Raw genomic sequence first — 19,750 nt, 5'->3', positions numbered from 1 at the left:
AGCCCACGCAAACCCCCTTTATTTAAACAAGATAACAACTTGGGCTAAACCGCAGAAAATCATACTAATAATTATAATAATAGTAATTACTCTTCTAGGTCCATCCTATCCCTTATCTTTGCTTAAAAAAGGACCCCGATGTGTTCCACCTAAACTGCGCTAATATTCTTCAAGATTTATAATATTTGTGGAGAGTATTTTAATACCCACTGGTCGACAATGGGTTAATCGTTCCCGTCATGATTAGAAATCATATTCCTCGATTCGGATTTTCGGGTTACGATTACAAGCTAGCTGAGACCTTCAGATCTGAACAAGTAATTTTATCAGATAAATGCATAAATTTTCTACAATATCGGTTAATTTTAAATACTCTTTTTTATTTGATTGTGTCTTAAATGAGATTTAAGCAAAAAAGGTCAAAGCATAAAACATAAGTGTGAACGGAATGAAACGTAAGTGTCTATGGAATGTTACGTCATTGTTGCTGGTCAACAGGTATCCGCTATGGTATGGACATATTTATAGCCTATTTCATTTAATTAATATTAAAATTATGTTTTCCAAGCTGATTTAAAACATAATGACTTTTTCTCAGATTGACATGTGTTAGACCATTACATGCCTACAATTAGTTCTGTATATATGTATATCTCGATACCTATTCTTGGGCTCTGTGATAAGACCATAATCTGCAAAAATTTGTTCACACAGCTGTTAAACAGAAACTGAAATAGTTTCTGCATTTATTTGAGCCTGGATAACAAACGTTTCGTCAATTGCATAATTTTTCCCCAGGGTATGTTGAGTGTGCTCATTGCTCATGTTGCGGGAAGGGTGCTGCTCGTTTAATATTCTGTCGGCATCTTTATCGACCATACAAATTGGATGTTGCCAACGGTAAACCGTAAGTGGTTAGTTTTAACGTAACATAATTAGTTGTATAAAGATATTGGTTGACGAACATTTTTGACGATTTTCATTGGTAAATACTAAAATAAGATACCATTTCCGTTACGAAAACCGTTTCCGTTAAGGTACGATATATTTCAAGCTTTGGAAAAGGTATCAAAACACGAAAAAAATATGTACATATCGATATATGGGAGATGTATATCAAAGACATAATAAAAGTAGGTTTTAATACTAGTGCTGCTCCCTCAAATAAATAAATATCATTAAATAGAATGAGCCTCTTTGTTACAGGAAATTTTTGTGATGAAAAAACACAACTCGAAAGCGACAAACAATCTCGCCAAACGGCTACCGATACTATCGACTGGATACGATCAGTGCGCGCCAAAGAGAAGTTGTTTAAAAGTGAATGAGTGAGATATATAAGTATGCAGAAATGAAGTTTAAGTAATTGTTTAAATTGATTAAATATAGAATTATATTTCGATGTCAATTTATATTTAATAGTATAGGACTACGGGATAAAAGGGCCGGGCAGGCTGTTTAACAGATAAAGTTCGATTGGCAAAGCATTGATATACCGAAATCGGTCTTAGCTATAGGAAGGTTGTGCTCAATTTTGCGTTCCCATTAAGAGTTATGAGCTTATGACATTAGGCTTTGCTAACTAACTAATGGTCGCATGACATTACACTAAGTCAACTGAAACATTGGAGGTGAGTACCAACATTAATTTAGCGTATATACATATATGTATTTTATCTCTTTCGAAAATCGTTTAGCTGCTACTGCCTAGGTCAGCATATCAGAATTGCAAAGTTCATTACAACGAAATGTAATACACATTTGGTTATTGAAAAAAGGCACTACGTCTAAAAACCTTGTTTTTAAATATATTAAATAAATAAAAATAAATATTTAAATATATATATATCAAAAATATTCCTGCTCAGTAAAAGAATTCATTTAAAATTTGTAAAGTGCCAAATATATCAGAAAAAGTCGGCTTGGTTCGTAGAGTAAGAGTGTTGTTGTATTATGTTATTAATGTTAATATAAATTACACCTCATTCTATTTTTCACGGTCTTTTCTTACACGGTTTGGCAAAAACCGTGTTTGAAAATCAACAATTTTTTTAAAACTGTTTTATTCTATTTAGCACGGTTCAAAATAACACAACACAAATAGATAAAAACATAAAAAGTTAGAAACCAAACAAAAACGTTGGGAACGTTGTAAGTTGCTGCTGCGACCGTAACTTTACATATATGGATACCCGATAATTATTCAGTATGGCTCTCCTCCGGCAGACGCCGTTAATATTAAAGAGAGACAAAAAATCAGTCTGCGCGTGTCGTCGAGCGCTGCGTAGCCACTGAAAATTGATTTGTTTCTTTTGGCTATAAAAATGATCCGATGTTATTCAAATTCACAATTCGTATCTGGTAGATATAATCATTCTCTATGATTATGGGTAGTCTCTGGGATCTGGGCGCCTATTTTTAGCGATGGGCAAAGGTTCTTTGTGAGGTGGAAGGAGGCGTATGTTTGAAATACACTTGTAACAGTGTCATATCCCTGAAGACTAGATACAAAATCTAAATCCAATCCCCTTCACTCATTTTAAGTATAGGGTATAGAAGTACTAGACCTAACCTGAAATATCCTAATATGGCAGAACTCAACTTTAAATTGAGCGGATTGTTTCCTATTTGTATTAATAGTCGACCAGTTCTTAGTATTATTCGGAGGAAAAACGAGTTGATGGAAAACTATTCCTAGTGAATCTAAGGAAGCAAGAAAATTCTTTCATTTCAACTGAACGGTAAATTTCAAGGTTCACATGACCGTCTTTGCATATCCTAGAACTACGAGTTCCCATGGAACCATAGTTTATTATCTTATCTTCATATTTGTACCAAAACGATGTTATTCAACAAGCACAGCCTTTTCAGAACAAATATTATTTCAGAGTTATAGTAAATCATCGTTGTTACCTGTCACAACAAAGACTACATCTACATTTTACATCTGGTCTCGGTGCCTTTTCTAGTGTGATACCACTAACCATACAGTATATATACTGTATACTGTATGGTTAGTGATACGACTTTAAGTCAATCGATGGTTCTGAGCGATCAATACTATCGCAAGAACGGAAGGCCACCACTGAAAGTTGTCTCCCGCATTTTCCCCCATATTGGTTTTTGTGTGAAGCTGGCGTTGGCGGATTTTATAATATCGAACCCAATTAACTAATCGAAACTAATTAAAATAAAACTCGCATTTAGGTCCAACGTATAGTTAAGAACTGTGTCATTAGACGACACATTATAATGGCGGAAGTAAAGCATCTGGAGGATCCCCACAAATCGGAGAACGACAGGAAAATGTACAAGTAAGTGAATTGGTGAGACACGCCATCGAAACGATACTCAATTGCCTTTTAGATCTCTTGTGCTGGGCAATGGGTTACAAGTTTTGATCGTTTCGGCACCATCGGTTGGCATTGGATTTCCCAATAACTCCTCCTGTGCCTTGATGATCGACCACGGTCCATTCGCCGATCCGTGCAACTATCAGGGCCTGGCCCACCTTCTGCAACATATGGTATTCATGGGCAGCACGCCAGATTCGGCGGAGAATGTCTTCTTTGCGCATGTGGAAAAAAACGGCGGCGAATGCTTCTCATCAATCTTCAGCGAGGACACGCTTTTCTCGTTTACTGTGCCCGATGAACACTTGGATTCGAGTTTAGAATACTTAATGTTCTCTCTGAAGCATCCGTTGATGCTGCAGGAGACGATGGAACGTGCCCGTGCTCTCGTGGACTTTCAGTTTCAGCAGAAGGTGCAAAAAGATGTATTGCGTCGCAACCAGCTGCTCGCCAGTCTGGCCACCGATGGCTATCCGCATGGCTCCTTTAACTGGGGTAACATGAAATCGCTTAAGGATAAAGTCGATGACAGTGCCCTGCACAGAGCCCTTCACGATGCCTGGCGCGATAACTATGCGGCCAATCGCATGTACGTGTGCCTGCAGGGTATCATGCCTATCGATGTGCTAGAGAACATGGTGGTACGCCACTTTTCCAAGCTACGCCGCAATGACATCAAGGCGCCCGACCTGACCAAGTTCGATTACCGCAACGCCTTCCGTCCGGCGTTCCACGAGCAAGTCTTCCTCGTGAAGGCCGTGGAGAAATGGCGCAAGTTTGAGCTAACCTGGGTGCTTCCTAACATGCGTCAGTACTATCACAGCAATCCCGATAAGTTACTCTCCTACCTGATCGAGTACAAGGGATACGGTAGTCTCTACGCCTACCTAGAGCGCCGCCACTGGGCCCACTATCTCCATGCTGGCATAGACGAGACCGGCTTCAATCTACACTCAATGCACTCATTTTTTAAAGTGGACATTGGCCTCACCGACGAGGGATTCCAGCACATCGATCAGGTTCTGTCCGCCACCTTTGCCTATTTGAAGGTCTTCTCCAACTGTTCCAGTGGTTCCTTGCGTCAGTTGTACGAACAGCAGCAGAAGATTAAGGTCGCAGAGTTTCGTCTCCCTGACCGTATCGATAAACACGATGTCGATGAACTGGTCTTCAAAAGCAAATACTATCCCCCCAAGGATATACTCACCGCCAGGGAGCTCTACTTCGACACCGACGAGCAGCACCTGTCCGTACTGATCGGCCACCTGAACAGTTTTAAATTCAATCTAATGATTACCTCGCAAGAGCCGTTCGAGGGCATGCCATACGACAAGCGGGAGGAGTGGCATGGCACCGAGTACACCACGTTACCGATGCCAGCAAAGTGGAAGAAACTGTGGATCGAATCAGAGCCCATTGATGAGCTCTTTCTACCCGGAGCCAATCCCTTTGTGGCCCACGACTTCAAGATGTTTTGGAATGAGCAGGGCAAGCCCACGCTGCCACCTTACCCCAAGAGGTTGGTAAAGACAGACACCTGCGAGCTGTGGTTCCGACAGGATGACAAATTTGGGAAGCCGAAAGCCTACTTATGCTTCTTTTTCATCACGCCGCTGCTGAGTCAGAGTGCGAAGAAGTAAGCGATTTATATGTCACACTAGCCATCTAGTCATCGAATGTATTTCCAATAGTTCTTTCTTGACGCTCCTCTTTTTTTTTTTAGTGCTGCTATGTGCGACTTGTACGTTTCATTGGTGAAAGCGCACGTGCACAAGGAAATGGTTCTCGCCAAAAAGGCAAATCTCAGCTACTGCTTCATGGTTTACGACAATGGTTTGCGGCTATTTGTGAAGGGCTACAATGAAAAGCTCCATCTGATTGTGGAGGCCATTGTCGAAGCTATGGTCAGTGTGGGCGCCACCCTCTGTGAATGTTTGCTCACCACCTACCTCGAGATGCAGGGAGAATCCTACTTAAAACTACTGAAATGTCCATCCCAGTTAGCAACGTAAGTGATCTCCATATTATATCTGCATTTCGAATTATAATCTGTGATTTTAGGGACATCCTCGCTCGTGTGCTTGGAGAAAATCCATGGGCCACAATTGACCAGTACAAGTCCCTTAAAGACATCACCATGGAGGATCTCAAGGTATTTGCCCAGAAGTTACCACAAGAGATGTACATCAAGGCCCTCGTACAGGGAAACTACACGGAGGAGTCAGCCCACAAGGTGCTCAATTCGGTACTCAGCCGGTTGAAATGCGAGCCCATTAAAGATCATCGGCTCGTAGAGAATCGTATCGTAAAGCTTCCGCAGCACTGCCCAGTCTTCTGCTACGACACCGCCTGCCTGCACACTACAACCACTACTATCACGAACTTCTACCAAATCGGAGCAAACTCTTTACGCGTGGAGACCATACTCGACCTCTTGAATACGTTGTTCAATAGCCCGGACTTGTATCTCAAGAAACTCGGCGAAGAGATTAATGGCTGGGTCCACGTCAAAAACGGCATTGTCGGCTATGCCCTTACGGTAAACTTGAAAGAGACTTTTGAAGAGGACCGCGCCAAACAAATGCAGAACGAGATTGAGGTATTTCGCTGTAAGGTTTGTATGATTCCCATGCAAATGGAGGCCAAATGCTTCGCATCCTGGGTAGACGACCTTCTCCATTGGGAACTTGCCCCTGCACTTACTCTGTTGGATGAGGAGACAGAGAATTTTCGCGAGATCATCGGCGGGGACTATATATTCGGTCGTAGACAGAAAAAGGCCGATGTGTTGCGCACTATAACCAAATCGGATGTCATTCGCTTCCTATTCGATACCGATTGGCGCGAACTGTCTATTCATGTCATAGGACACCAACCGTCAGATACAGTAGGCGAAGAGGAAGACGACGTCGAAGACGAAGGAGAGGACGAAGACGAATACGAATACGAAGAGGAGGACGATGTCGAAGAGGAAGGGGAGGACGAAGACGAATACGAATACGAAGAGGAGGACGATGTCGAAGAGGAAGACGATGTCGAATACGAAGTGGAATACGAACACGAATTAGAAGTCATGAACAGTGCCATTTCCGAATTCAGAAGCGGTCTCGAGATTTACCCCAAGCGCTCTGTAGAACCATGTGCTGAAGGAAACTAGACGTACCGCAGCCGTCGCCGATTTTCTATGGCAGAATTAAGATTTGCAGAACAAAGATTTGCATACAACCCAGTCAAATCCGTCTACGGATGAATTTCTAAGTTTAAATAAGTATTCATTTTAGAAGTATATTTCCATACATTTATCATTAACTTCACATATGGATATAGATGAATTTCTAAGTTTAGTTCAATATTAATATTACAAGAAAATTACAAGAATATTATCATCATCTTCACATATGGATATAGACTTGCGAAATGTCGTATCTGTCTGATCGTCTTATAAATCTTACATAGATGTGTTTCCCGTCGACAAGATCCTGAAATCAGGGAAGCTGACAGCTGCAAACGGCGGTGACCAGTAAGTGTGGGTTAGTCTGCTGAGCTCTGGCAACATGTTCCTTTAAATGTAATTTGTAATTTTGATCAACTAAATGTATAATAAATCTCCTACGCCACAAACAAAGAAGACGTGTTTCAGTCCGTGGCAGACGATGCGAACGGCAAGTTCTTATCACGACTGGGCTTATAGCTACAAACATAGCTTTAGAAGGGCTTCTCCTCGATCGCAGTCGAAGTCAATCGGAGGCAGATCTGTCCATACATTGAGATTTTAGCATATGATTGTCATTTGAAATCAGATCAGTTGTGAATCGACAGCAAAGTCATCAGGTGCAAAGGAAAAACTCGCTCGCCAGGGGATACGGAGACCATAACATAGATTTAAGGCAGGAAGTTTGTATCGCGGATCTGTGCAATCCTCGATAATTTCCCCCATTTGTTAGTGGCAGCCGATGACAACAACGAAATGAAAGACAAAATACACTCATCAGGTAAAGATGAAAGTGGTTTCTGAAGTGCTTGCTGAAAATGATCAGTTATTGAAAATTAATCAAACGTTGTGGCAATTTCCAGGTAAAGGTCGGGGGAATAAAGCCGTTTGAAGTTACCTGTGTATTGATATCTTAGCTGTTCTTTCGCGCTCTATCGTTCGTGCTCGGCTTAGCAGCAGCCCCGAGATTCTCTAAAACTCTCTTTCTTTAGTCAGTCTTGAGCTGATCGTCATCATTATCGCCTTCATTTCTATTGTCTTGATCTGATCTTGCCTCTGCATACGATCTTGCAGTTACAGACATTCGAATCGCGCTCTATATATGCATCCCCCTACACAACAACTTTCTATCGTTTTCGGCCACTACCACTGCCGCGTAATATATAAACCTCATAAAGTACATACTTGTATATTGTTACGAACCTTTGTTTTCTTCGGGGCAAGGCCGGCTAGCCAGTCATCCCAGGGCTGGGTACTTCCCAAGCCCTCAGGTCGCACAATATACCAACTAATTGAACATCTCGAACAAATTGAAACAACAAAAGTAACCGACAAAAAAAGAAAACTGCAAACGGACTCTACTCGACAATCAATATTACAGTAACTTCCCTCAACACAGACTTGGACAAGGTCGAGGTGTCGATGTTTTTACCCCCGACGCACCCACCCTACCTGAGATCTGAACAACGTTTTGGATCTCCCTGCCATGTGCAGCAGCCTTACCCTCTCGTTGCTGTGGCTCCTCTTCGCCCCATATGAAACGCTTAGCAATTCATTTTCTTCGTTATAATTTTCACTTCAATTTCTACACTTTCTACACACTGCTACACTAAGCCTGCCACTACGGGCGGTTAAAAAATAGCTAAATAGAAATAATTAATATAATAAATATAAATAAGTTGCATATAGATATAATATGGGCGGACTTAAATTAGGGGATTAACATATATGTACATATAAAAGGAGACGTCTAACAAAAATAAATAATGGGCAACGCGCTACGTGGCAAGGATTGTGTCTACGAGCCCAGCAAAAAGCAAGCCAGGATGGCGGAGCTGTGACCTATTTCCTGCGGATTGGCCAACAAAAAAAATAAATTTGGGGTTTCTTTACTCCCCCCTTTGGAGCGGACTCACTCTTATGCTTCTTGGGTCTCTTTCCCGTCCCGCTAGTCCTGGTTCCTGGTCTCTCACTGATCTGGATCCCCTGGAATCACAGCTTTATTTATCTTTTTTTTTCAGGGTGATGGCCACTACTCCATCCTCATCCCACTCACTTTTTCTTTCAGAACAAAAAAAATCACTAAATCACTATGTCCGGCGCGCATGCTCCTCCGTTGCGGGAATTTTTTTCTCTGAACCCCCTCTTGGCTTAGCTGCTCTGTTTAATGCTCCCGGGCTGCTGATCCCCATCGCTCTCTTCTCAAGGGCATGGCCTGATTCGGGCTGCTGGCGGCTCTCTTTCTTTGTGGTGTGGGTGAGTTGGCTTCGGGACTCCGTTATGGGATGACATCGGGGATACTTTCTCTAATTTTTTTGCAGCTAGTTTGAAAAGGGTATTATGGTCTGACATACGGTCATATGAATGAAAAAAGCAGGCCCAAATTGTGAATAAAAGAAATAAATGTTTGAGTGACCACATAGCTATACCAAAGACAATATAAATAGATAAATAGACTAGTTATGTTGTCTTTGGTTGTACGCAGATTTATTTCGACTTGTGTAGGCGTAAGTAGTGGGTGGGCATGGTACTCGTATTTGCTATTGCAGCGACTTGACGTACTTGGGGCACAAGCATTTCTTGTTCTTCTTCTTTGTGGGTACTGCTGCCGGTGCAGTGGGCTCTTCTGTTTCATCGATGTGCTCACGGTAATGTTCGGGATTGGCCTTCTCGCTGCACTTGATGGCCATGAACTCGAAGAAGTCAATGTTGCGAATATGGTAGTAGAACTGGTCCCTGAACTGGAAGTAATTTGGATACACCTTGTGCTTCAGCATGGCCAGGTAGAGGGTCAGGCGCTGCTGCTCTGATAAGTTGCGCCGCTGCTGTTCCTGATGATGGTTCGCCCAGCTGCGCTTGCTGATCTCCTGCTGCACCAATTGACGCAGACGCGGATGAAGATGGAACAGAACCGACCTGAAGATAAAGGCAGTAAAAACTGAACAAGGTTTTGGCTTCTCTGCAGCACTCACTCGTTGAAACGATGCCGCAGCTTTCTGAACTTGATCCGGTCAAAGGGATTGATGAAGTGATGAATCCGATCCGAGTTGGCCAGCTGTGTAGGTAGCTCTACAAAGATCCTAAAAACCATATTCTTAGAAACAATTCCATGCGCTGCTCAATACGTACTTGGCATTTAAAACCATAGGAAATTCAATTGGTTGGGGCCCTGTCTTATAGAGTGGAAAACGTGGAAATTTAACCATATCACTGTCATAAAAATCAAAATCGTTTTTCATGCGATTGTTTATCGACATTAGCTCATTCACATCGATGAAGTAGTTGCCAGCACAGAAGTTGTACTTGCCCAGGGGAGGAATCGATCTAACCAGCTCAAAGCCTGCAAAGGACCTGGTAGGAAGTTGATATGGACGGATGATGGATGGTGTGATTATTTACCCTTTCTTTTACACTCCGTTGAGGAAGATTCTAGGAAGTAGACGGTCCTCCACTTGGGACAGAAGCAGTTGATGAACTTTGTCAGTATTTCGACCCAATTGCGAAATGTGGTCGACAGATTTTTGTCAAAGTCCACCTGTAGCGTGATATCCTCACTGAGGGAAAGACCGTTGGTAGTTCGGTGAATTGGTCGAACATTCTACAGATGCCGCTTACCGAACGACCAGAGCATTTTCGTCGCATCCAAACTTACGCAACCGGGTCGTGACAACGGCCTGCTTCTCGCTGACAGTTATCCGAAGGTTGATGCCTTCTATATCCACCATGGCGCTCTCGAAAGGCGGTGGCGGTGGCCGTTGCGTGGACCCCCCACCACTGATAGAAGCATGATTTCTCCTCTTCATCCACTCATCTGAGTCTGCCTCGGAAGATTGGCTTGCTTGAAAAGCAGGCAATTTATGTTCTGCAGCATCACCAACGGTGGATACCTCTTTGACCTCAGCTGGATTCAGCTCTTCGATCTGTGGCGCCTTGTACAACCGAATCTTAAGGTTGTCACACATCAACACCTCCGTCTCAATCTTCAGATCCACGTCCGTGAGGTGTGTGAAGGTGAAGTGGATGCCGGCATAGAGCTGGTGCTGAAGGAAATAACTATCCGGGACGTAGGTTATGAAGCTCATGTCACAGATGATGACCTCCTCTCCCTCCTCTTCAACAAGATATTCACGTATACTCATTTTCCTTGGCACCTCTGTTGCTATGCTCTGAAGGCTACCCCGAGAGCTCGCTGACGTCTGACCAACTGGTCCGAAAGGATCAGCCTCCGCAATATTGATATACAGGGGGTTGGGGGGGACACCAACCTCTTTGGTAGTCCTACGTACTAGTGCGCGATGCGAGCTACTGGAACTTATCTCGGCATCTATCTCGTCCACCAAGACGCCCGGATCCCAGCCCTCAATAGTGCCAGTCCTGATGATCGTGCCGTCTCTGTGGTAGCATCTCGTTTCCTCTTTCGTCCATATAACCTTGACACCATCATTCCGCATCGAATACGACTCATTGGCATAGTAGTCGTGCCATTCGGTGTTCTTGAAGGGCTTCCCGCACCAGATCTTCCCGTCCGTCTGCACGTGTACAACACTGCCCATCGAGGTGATCAGCTTCAGATGCTTGTAGCTGAGGTTGTACAAGCCCATGATGAACTTGAGGTATTTGAGCTCAAAGTCAATGCTGGCGAAAAGAACTGCCGCCTGCTTGGACTTGGCCAGTCGCTGCTTGCGGGCTGCGGAAGATTCCTTGGAGGTGTTGCTTTGAACTGAGGGGCGAGAGAGGCTATCGGCGCCGCCCGAGGAACGAACATTCTGCGAAGATCTTACATCGCGACTTTTTCTCTTCTTGATTTCGTTGGAAAGGGGCTGGTAACTGCTGTAGGTGGATTGGGTGGAGCATGCATTGATGAACTCGGTTGCTGCTTCCTCCTCCTCCTCGACCTCCGCTTCGGTATAGCTAAACAGATGATACACCTCTCCATTGTATCGCATTATCAGTACAGTGGAGCTGTTGTTGTAGTAGACAATGACGCAGCCGTATGGGGTACAGACTCGACGGCTCTCGTCCAGCTTGTTCTCCTGAATGGACCACACGTGCTCGGCATGCGTGTCATGGCAGTAGGTGCTCAGTCCGTTTGGGTAGTTTACCACAGCCTTGGCACATTCTTTGTCCGAGAGCAGAACTCTTAGGCTGATTCCGTTTTTCGACTCAACGCGAATATTTCCATCCGTGGTACCCACACTTTTGGCAGAGCCCTTGAAGTGCACATGATGGCCGTCGACGTTCAGCGAGAGGCACTTGTTCATCTGCCGGAAATTCCACTTTTCCTCGTACAGCGTGATCCGGCCTTCCTCGAAGAAGTACGTGGAGGTCTTGGACTTGATCTTCTGCTGTGTGTCGTCTAGGTTGTAGCCCTTGAGCATGGGATGATTGGGTCCCAGTCCAATGTAGGGTATGTTTGTTCCCCCACTCCCAGTCAAATTGAACTTCGCCTGCAGGCTAGTCTTGGACTGGCGCAGACTTTTTGTACTCCTCGTACTTTCTAAATTAGCTGCGATCGCTGGTGTGTGTTCCTCCTTCTCCTTGTCTTTTATCTGCGCCTTCAGCGACTGCGGCCGAACGAATACATGTGGATCGATGCTGAGACGCTGACCCCCCTTGCACTTAATTATCATTGGCTCGTTCTCAAGGCCGTGCATTGTGGCAATGCTATGAGCCATAGCCAAGTTCTCGTTCTGCTCCATGGCCTCATCGAACATCTGGGGGGTCACCAGATCATTTAGGAACTGCTCCATCTCAAAGAGGGTAAAGTCCCTGAAGCACAGGCGGGTGGGGAGCACAGTCTGTTTCTGCTGCTCGAAGACCTCGTTGAGAGCCCGCCTGAAGGTGTAGAGCTTCACACTGGGGAAAACCTCCTCCACGGTGATGTCATCGTAGTCGTTGACCAGCTCTATGATGCGCTGCGTCACCGCATCGTCCGTGAGATAGAGCTGGGCGTACTTGGGAAGGAAGATGGGCTCCAACTCACCATTGTAGGGTGAGTACGGAAGGGATTCGGTGATGTAGCCACTGGTGAAGTAGCGTCGCATCACGTTGTACTCGAGACAGCCGTGGTAGACATTGGTCATTAACGACTGGTCCATGTAGGAGAGAATGCTGCTTAGCAGAGAATTTCCCTGTTCGACAAACAGTCGTTCGTTCTTGGACAGCTTCACAATGCTCTTAAAGGCATTCGCATAGACCTTGACTTTGTCAAGCATCCGTGTTTGCGCCGAAGAAGTGGGATTTGCCAGCAGTAGGACCTCCATCTCGGTCATCAGCTCCCTGGGATTGCCAAATATGCTCATTAGGGACTCTACGTATAGATATATGGTCCCAACGTCAGCCCTGGCTGCTGGCATCTGAGACTTCAGGTAGTGCCCCTGAATGCTGAGCGACTCGGCCATGTGGAAACTATCCAGCATGTTGGCGTCCGGGCTCATCTTCACATTGATCTCCTGGTAGGGCGCTAGGTAGTACGATACGTACTGTTCCCGCAGCGTCTCCAAATCGTACACGAACCAGCTCAGCTGATTGAAGATGTCGTCCGTGAACTTAGTCGCCAGGCAGGCGGACATCTGGGGTAGCTGTTGCTGGAATATGCCCACGCGCTTGGTGGCCGTCCTCTTGCGCAGCGAATGAATGTCTTTTTGGATGTTTTCAATGGTCTCCTGTAGATACCGTTCCCGGCGCGGACGCGGCACCAGCAGATCGTAAGCGCACTCCTCGGGTAGGAAGTGGATTATTGCTCGAACTGGCTGATGGTTGGCCAGCAGGGACTTGTAGAAATCATTGTCGAAGTGGCCAATGACCAGGATCATGATCTTCGTCGTCAGGGGGTTATCATTGATATACTACAGAGAACAGCAGGTAGAGCAGTGATTTATAGAAAAGGTTTAGAAAAGTCACAATAGTATAGGGAGCAACAAATCCCTTAGTATCCACTCTTTAACTATTTCAAATAGTATCCCGCAGAATTGGACCTTGAGATCTTGGGATTTCTACAGATGGACTGGACGGACGTGGCTCAGCAGGAATAAATAAGTTGCTGCCTAGTATTCGCCTTTTAATTACATACTATTTACGACTTCCTAAAACTGTTGCACATAACTCCATAACCAACTCGCTTACCATGCGCTTGGACAGCGGCTTCCCTTTGCCAACTTTATGGTGGTCCTTGGCCGTGACAGACACGCACTCAATTTTCTCCATTTTCGGCATTTCGCTAGATCCCTTTTCGGCCTTGGATTTGGTTGTCTTCCTGGAAGCAGTGGCATTGGTGCGCATGGTATCTAATGTATTCTTCGTTCTGGATGCTCGCTCCTTGTTGGGGTCGGTCGAGATATTTTTCAGCTCGGCCGGAGAGTTCTTCTGCCAATATTCATAAAGATTAAAGTGCAGCTCCTGGTCGATATTCCTGCTTATATTTTCGTACTCGGCCACGCTCTCTCGTATTCGTTGCATGGTAATGCTGACGGGATCCGTGGACATTAGCTCGTTTGCTCCTACTAGAAATTTGTGGTGACTGTCGGGCCTGCTGATGGTCCACATACATATCCACTTACCCGTCCTCTTGGAATACGCCTTTGAGATACGCAAGTCCTGCTGCTGGATGGCCAACTGCACCTCATTTTCTACATCTATAACGAAAAGAGATCGGCGCAGACCGCACTTGATTCGTCTTATAAACTCGTCTCGAAGCGCACTCAGCCCATTGTCGTAGAAGTTAACGCAGTAGATATGATAGGCGTGATCACTCACGGATGGCCTGTTTCCTCGTCGGCTGCTCCGAGCCGTGTTCATTGTGTATTACAAAATATATATTTTTGCTACTATATATAAATAATGGATTTTATTATTTTTATTTTATTATTGATGAACCAGATATGCGACACAAATCTCCCAGCGAGCTATTCAAATTTTCAAAGACAACTAAAATTTAGGAAGCCATCAAATATCTTCAAACAATATTAAGCTCTGTCAAACTTAAACCCTTATACAACCCTAGGTGTCAAATGGGATATCAAAAGGAAGGGCAGAACCAAATTACATCCTCACAGAGGGTACTATAATATTAATAAGTATTAATATTAAATCCCGAGTTATCTGTTTATTTAAATCATAATCGCACGGAACTAGTTTAAACGGCATTATTTGTAAATTTTTAAATATTTTAGTAAAAAATTGCCTTATGGCTCCGCTGCACGAAATGACAACGCATTATTTATCGTTTTAATAAATGGTTTTTTATTTAATTTATATAGATGCCAATACTAGATCTAAATGTTATGATGCTTACAGGCTAAATGGCCGCTTCTATGTACAAATGAAAGTCGTATAAACTAATTCTACTTAATGGTAATTATCTCGTTTTGGACTGTACAAGCAGGAGATTCGGTTAAAACGAATGAAAAGAAGTACAAACTTAAAGCCTCTTTTAAAACATAAAATAAATAAATGAGAGCGAGTGGGAAGAATAACTGGGATAAATAAGCGAAATAAATACAAATCAGATTGCGGATTTCGAAATGCAGTCACTGGAAATAAAAGTTCTAAGTAAGTTTAGTTGAGATATGTACTATTCATATGAATATCAAAGCTAATCCTAAGCTAGGCTAACTTATATGGCAGTGATAGGCTATAAAACTCGTAATTGATCACAATACATTTGGAAAAAGTTTTGGTGTGTCGTCAACAGGAACCAGAAACGCCCCGGACGGCGGCCGGATAGTTCTTCAGCTACGTATCATCGCTGGACACGAGGCACTCGCTGAGCAGGACGTTACGCAGATCGTCCATATCGATCCAGTCGCGCTTCTCGTTGCGTATGGACACGTTTCGGATGCAGCCCTTGAAGTTCTCCCTCGACAGCAGCGATCCGCTGGGAGCAACATCTGAAAGGCCAGAGATATAAGTATTTTTGCTTGATTTTCCCATAGAGCATATGTTTGTTCCTATACCTGGCAGCCCGCCTATGTAGAGGGGAGAACGGGTTTGCACCTTGCCCGCGTTCCGTGGGTTTCCAGCACTGATGACGGCTGGCAGCTGATCGATTCGAAGGACAATCTGCTCGCCATCGTAGAGAGCCGAAATGTTATGCCACTTGTTGTCGCACAGGGCATACTTCCCAGGCAATGCCGACTCCAGACGCAGGGGCACTCCATCCCCCAGATCGCAAGAGAAAACGATCTGCAAAATGACAAAGAGATACAATTTAGATGTAATCACGGAACACACTGGATGTTCTTCTACATTGCCGTTGTGAAGCTCCAACGATAGAGCTGGGAATCCACTTGGCTCGGACACACTCAGCAATATTCCCGATAACTCCGACGTTCGAAATTCTGTTTCTAGGTCCAGATATTTTCCCACATGAAAGTTTTTCTCTGTCAAAATGAAACAATTGTTAGGACACCAAGATCTCTGTACATTGCTGTACATAACAGGTATAACTCACTATATATGGCATAGGCATCGCCGGGGAAGTAGCTGCCCCTTTCGACGGTGGGAAAGCACTGCCCCACATTCGAGTGCTTGCCGGGACGGGCCAGGTCCTGGGTGCTATTGTTGATGGTAACTCGTCGCAAGCAGCCCTTAAAAGGCTCCAGTCGCATGTAGAGCTCCGATGCCACCTTTACTGGGGCCTGGGGCAGGCCGCCGACCAGCAGCAGCTGCGAGGCCCCAATCTTTTTCGGCAACTTCATTTGGGCGGAGGTCTTCTGGTCCGTTCGGCCGATCTCCACCGACATCGTGACCTTCCGCTCATGACAGCTGACAGTAACCCGGTGCCACTCGCCATTGTTGAGCTTCGCGGTGAGCTGGAGCTCCTCGCGACGACGACCCCGCACGACCAGGACCAGCTGTCCGTCTTTGAGCAGAAGTACCACGTAGTGCTTGGGCTTCTCCTTGCTTCCAGGGGATAGGTAGAGCATGCCGTTGGGATAGAAGGAGCGGAAGTCGAAGCTCAGGCGGAAGTTGCGCTGCCAGAAGCGGCGCTCTGGCAGCTTCAGCTGCGAATAGCTGTAAATCTCATCTCCGAACTTGAACGCATTCGGCTCGTAGGAGTAGCTGCCGATCTGCAAGAAAGAGCCCGAATTAGTCCCGGGACCTACTTAATCTATCGAGGAACTCAACTCACCCCGACGACTTTGTGTTAGTTTCTGAGCTCTAAGCGTAGCGATCTCCCAGAGAGAACACTCCGAGAGATTGGATTGGATTGGGTTAAGAATAAAAACTTTGCCATGATTTTTGTTCGGTTTTTTTTTGTTATAAAAATGTTTTATTTGAAACGTGATTTAAAAATGATGTGATAACAATCAAATGTCCGTGTTGTGGTCGCGAAGTAGGTAAGCAAGTGTTAATCGTATGATACATTTATGAAAGCAAAAACGTACACAAAGCGTTGATATGAGTGGTGTGAATCTTAAGGACTAGACTGAGCTCGGAGCCGTACTTATCGTGTAGCAAAAAAGTCATATGAAATATTTACAAAAAATATATGTCGTAAAAAAGATGATTATTAACTATGATTATAGCGCTTTTTTGTGTTAGCCGAGGACCCGATGCGCCCAGGAGCTTGAACCAATCCTCTTCCGGACTTAACGCTAGCCAAGTTGTCCTCCATAAACATGAACACACATGAACAAACATGATGGCCCGTCTATCTTTTCGTTGCGCTTTTACTTTCATGATCATGATTACGTAGGACAACTTTCCAGCTATGACTGAGCTCATGTTATATGTATCTTTGATGATGTTTATATAAAGGTTATATTAATCCACATGTAGACCACATAGAGTAGCTTTGTTTGGTTAGCTTTTTGTTTTGTTTTGTGTGTTTGTGTTTAATGTTTAGGCGAAATTAGTATACAAATGAGCTTTCTTAAGGCGCAGCGCTTGAAGCTTTTAGCGTAGCAGCTTTGACATAATTGCTTAGCAACTAAAATCCTATAAGAACAAAGAGAAACGTTTGAGTTTGAGTTTAAGATAGAGTTAGGCAGCCACAATTTGCATGCAGGGTTGCGGATGGGGATGGACAGTTACAGTCACAGTCCCATCCAAGTCTCTTCTCCCCAATTTCCTCACCAATTTCCCATACCAAGCCAAAAAAGAAGGAAACAGCCTTAGCAACTCACCCGCTTGCAGCCCTCCGGCGTGGCCGTGAAACTCTTCCCGATCATCGGTTCCGTCTTGAGAAACACGTCGTAGAGTCCACCCTTGAGACTGCCCATCAGGGGACCATTGCGTCCGATCTGGACATTGGAAAAGGTCAGAGCATCGTTGAAGTTCACGGTCCGGTTGTTGAACACAACATCCCGAATGGCTCCTTCTAGGTTGACGAAGGTGGGCGCCAGCGGCGTAAAGCTCTCGTGCGGGGGAGCTCCGCCGATGTAGAGACCTCCCGCCTCCCGGGGCAGACTAATGACCGTTGGGTTGCCGCTCAGGCTGCGCACATCCTGCAGCTCATCGTCCACCATTAGCTCCAGCCGGCGACCAGTCTTTATCATGTTGATCACGTGCAGTTCACCGTCATTCAGCTGACTGATATTGGAAGACAGCTTGACAAAGCTGCGGCCAGAGTTGACCCAGACGTGCAACTGCCCATCCACCAGGCTCATTGAGTAGTTGCCCTTGATGTCCTTGTCATCGTAGTCGGCCAGAACCTCGGGCGGATAGGCGGAGAGGAGCAAGAGACAGTCCGGTTGTAGGGTGCGGAAGACCAGGGCAGTATTCGAGCGCTTCCTCAGCGACTGCGAAGGTAGCTCTAGATACCCGTTCCCCGAGAACCCAGCCCTGAAAGGTGGATCCGAAAAGAAGTGTTTTAGCAAAACATATATAGGAGTTCAAGTTTGTTACTCACTTTGTGATCATGTCCTTGCAGGAAGGCTCTACGCCGAAGTAGCTGGAGCTCTCTAGGGGATCGTACGTCTCTCCGTTCACCTGAACATCCGTCATACAGCCAAGGAAGGGATTATCAGCGCCTGGAGCTTTCGTCGTGCCTGATGTGAAGCCTATGAGTAAACAAAAAGATAACGTTAGAGAACGTTAGGAAGAAACCTTCAAAGGCCCAAAGGATCAGCTTATAATCCTTACCTGGCGGCACTCCACCCAAATAATAGACAGCCTTCGACAAATCTGGTAGCAAATGTGCGTTCACGGGCAGTGTAGGTGCTCCGGAGATGGGACGATCGTTGTTCACGCGGAGCATGCCGTTCTCTGTGCTTCGTTTGGCCGAGAACTCGCGGGCGGCCTCAATTTTAATCCACTGACCCACATTGTACTTCTTGGTGGTGTTGATCTCCAGCTTGGACTCGTCGCCGTAGTCAATGCGGAACATGATGCGTCCACGGCTCAATGTTACCGACACCGAGCGATTCTGGGGAAACAAAAAGCGTCAAGTGAGTTAGCAACTAGTGGTGTCATTTGGTGACTTACATTCTTGTCATCAACCGCCAGGAAGAGCAACGCATTCTCGTCCAGAGTACGGAAGGTCATCTGCACAGAGAACAGATTCTTGCGATATGGCCGGGGACGGGTCTTCATTAGCTGCGCATAGCCCAGACCGTTAAAGTGACGTGCCGTCGATGAGGCGGAGGATTCGCGGGCACCGATCATGGAACCACCGCACCGCCCCTCGCTGTCCACAAAGTTCCACAGTCCCAGCGGCTTGTTGTCCACCTCTACATGGTGCACGACCACATTGAGGCCAGGCGTCAGCTGCAGATCCTTCGAGGCGAGGGCACCAAGGGATATGCGATCGTTTCGCGACTGATAGAAGCGCGTGTGCTCCGTGTCTGTAGAGCCAGTGATGGTGACCGGACTGCTGGGTGTTAGCACCCCATAGTTATTCATCCGTCGCACCAACAAGCTGCCCAGATTGAGCGTCCGATTGGCCTCCACATGGTACCAGGCATCGTCGTACTTGGGATCCCGCGTCTGCACCACCATGGGATGGGTGACAGTCGCCGTGGTCCCCCCCAGATTCCAAACAAGGCGCACCCGTCGCTTGTACAACTCCAGGGTGATGTGGCGTCCCTCACTACCCTCCACTTGGATCAGGGGGGAGCTCTCGATGTGGTTCGCCAACGCGAAGCTAAGGCGCAAATTGTTCGAGGTACTCAGGCCATACGATGAGGGCAGATAAGATCGGATGCACTTAGGACCCAGTGACTCCAGGGAGACATCGATCTGT

The 19,750-nt window shown here is 45.5% G+C and overlaps 3 protein-coding genes across 6 annotated transcripts in view; 1 reads left to right on the top strand and 2 right to left on the bottom strand.

Annotated features, from left to right (window-relative positions):
• The first annotated feature begins 3,011 nt into the window (after positions 1–3,011).
• LOC6902692 (nardilysin-like) lies at positions 3,012–6,975 on the top strand. The gene is made up of 4 exons (XM_033380326.1): positions 3,012–3,314; positions 3,367–4,989; positions 5,077–5,361; positions 5,415–6,975. Exons 1-4 carry the CDS (start codon positions 3,253–3,255, stop codon positions 6,508–6,510), a joined length of 3,066 nt encoding a protein of 1,021 aa, XP_033236217.1. The 5' UTR covers positions 3,012–3,252; the 3' UTR covers positions 6,511–6,975.
• A 2,049-nt stretch (positions 6,976–9,024) lies between these two features.
• ms(2)34Fe (male sterile (2) 34Fe) lies at positions 9,025–14,453 on the bottom strand. Of its 2 annotated transcripts, none has more exons than XM_015181304.2 (7): positions 14,124–14,453; positions 13,690–14,066; positions 10,180–13,412; positions 9,964–10,118; positions 9,694–9,904; positions 9,537–9,644; positions 9,025–9,480 (listed from the first exon to the last, which is right to left on the bottom strand). In XM_015181304.2, exons 1-7 carry the CDS (start codon positions 14,359–14,361, stop codon positions 9,105–9,107), a joined length of 4,698 nt encoding a protein of 1,565 aa, XP_015036790.2. In that variant the 5' UTR covers positions 14,362–14,453; the 3' UTR covers positions 9,025–9,104. The 2 variants fall into 2 exon arrangements, with proteins under 2 accessions (XP_015036790.2, XP_001356202.3); XM_001356166.4 differs by having other exon boundaries at positions 13,690–14,063.
• Positions 14,454–14,785: 332 nt separating this feature from the next.
• Positions 14,786–19,750, bottom strand: part of wb (wing blister) — a 76,336-nt gene continuing 71,371 nt past the window's right edge. For 2 of the 3 annotated variants that reach the window (XM_001356167.4, XM_015181306.2), the window contains 8 exons: positions 18,994–19,746; positions 18,652–18,934; positions 18,419–18,569; positions 17,694–18,351; positions 16,016–16,634; positions 15,811–15,944; positions 15,519–15,747; positions 14,786–15,452 (listed from right to left, as the gene is read on the bottom strand). In XM_001356167.4, the coding sequence (XP_001356203.3) occupies positions 15,298–15,452; positions 15,519–15,747; positions 15,811–15,944; positions 16,016–16,634; positions 17,694–18,351; positions 18,419–18,569; positions 18,652–18,934; positions 18,994–19,746 (2,982 nt within the window). In that variant the 3' untranslated portion in view covers positions 14,786–15,297. Of the gene's footprint in view, positions 15,453–15,518; positions 15,748–15,810; positions 15,945–16,015; positions 16,635–16,809; positions 17,506–17,693; positions 18,352–18,418; positions 18,570–18,651; positions 18,935–18,993; positions 19,747–19,750 lie in introns of those variants that run through there. The other variant, XM_015181305.2, reaches the window with a different exon arrangement.

This window comes from Drosophila pseudoobscura, chromosome 4, assembly GCF_009870125.1.
Source record: "Drosophila pseudoobscura strain MV-25-SWS-2005 chromosome 4, UCI_Dpse_MV25, whole genome shotgun sequence".
In the NCBI taxonomy this organism is placed as follows: domain Eukaryota; kingdom Metazoa; phylum Arthropoda; class Insecta; order Diptera; family Drosophilidae; genus Drosophila; species Drosophila pseudoobscura.
Note: the sequence above shows the minus strand (reverse complement) of the source record. Positions and strands in the feature narration are given on the sequence as shown.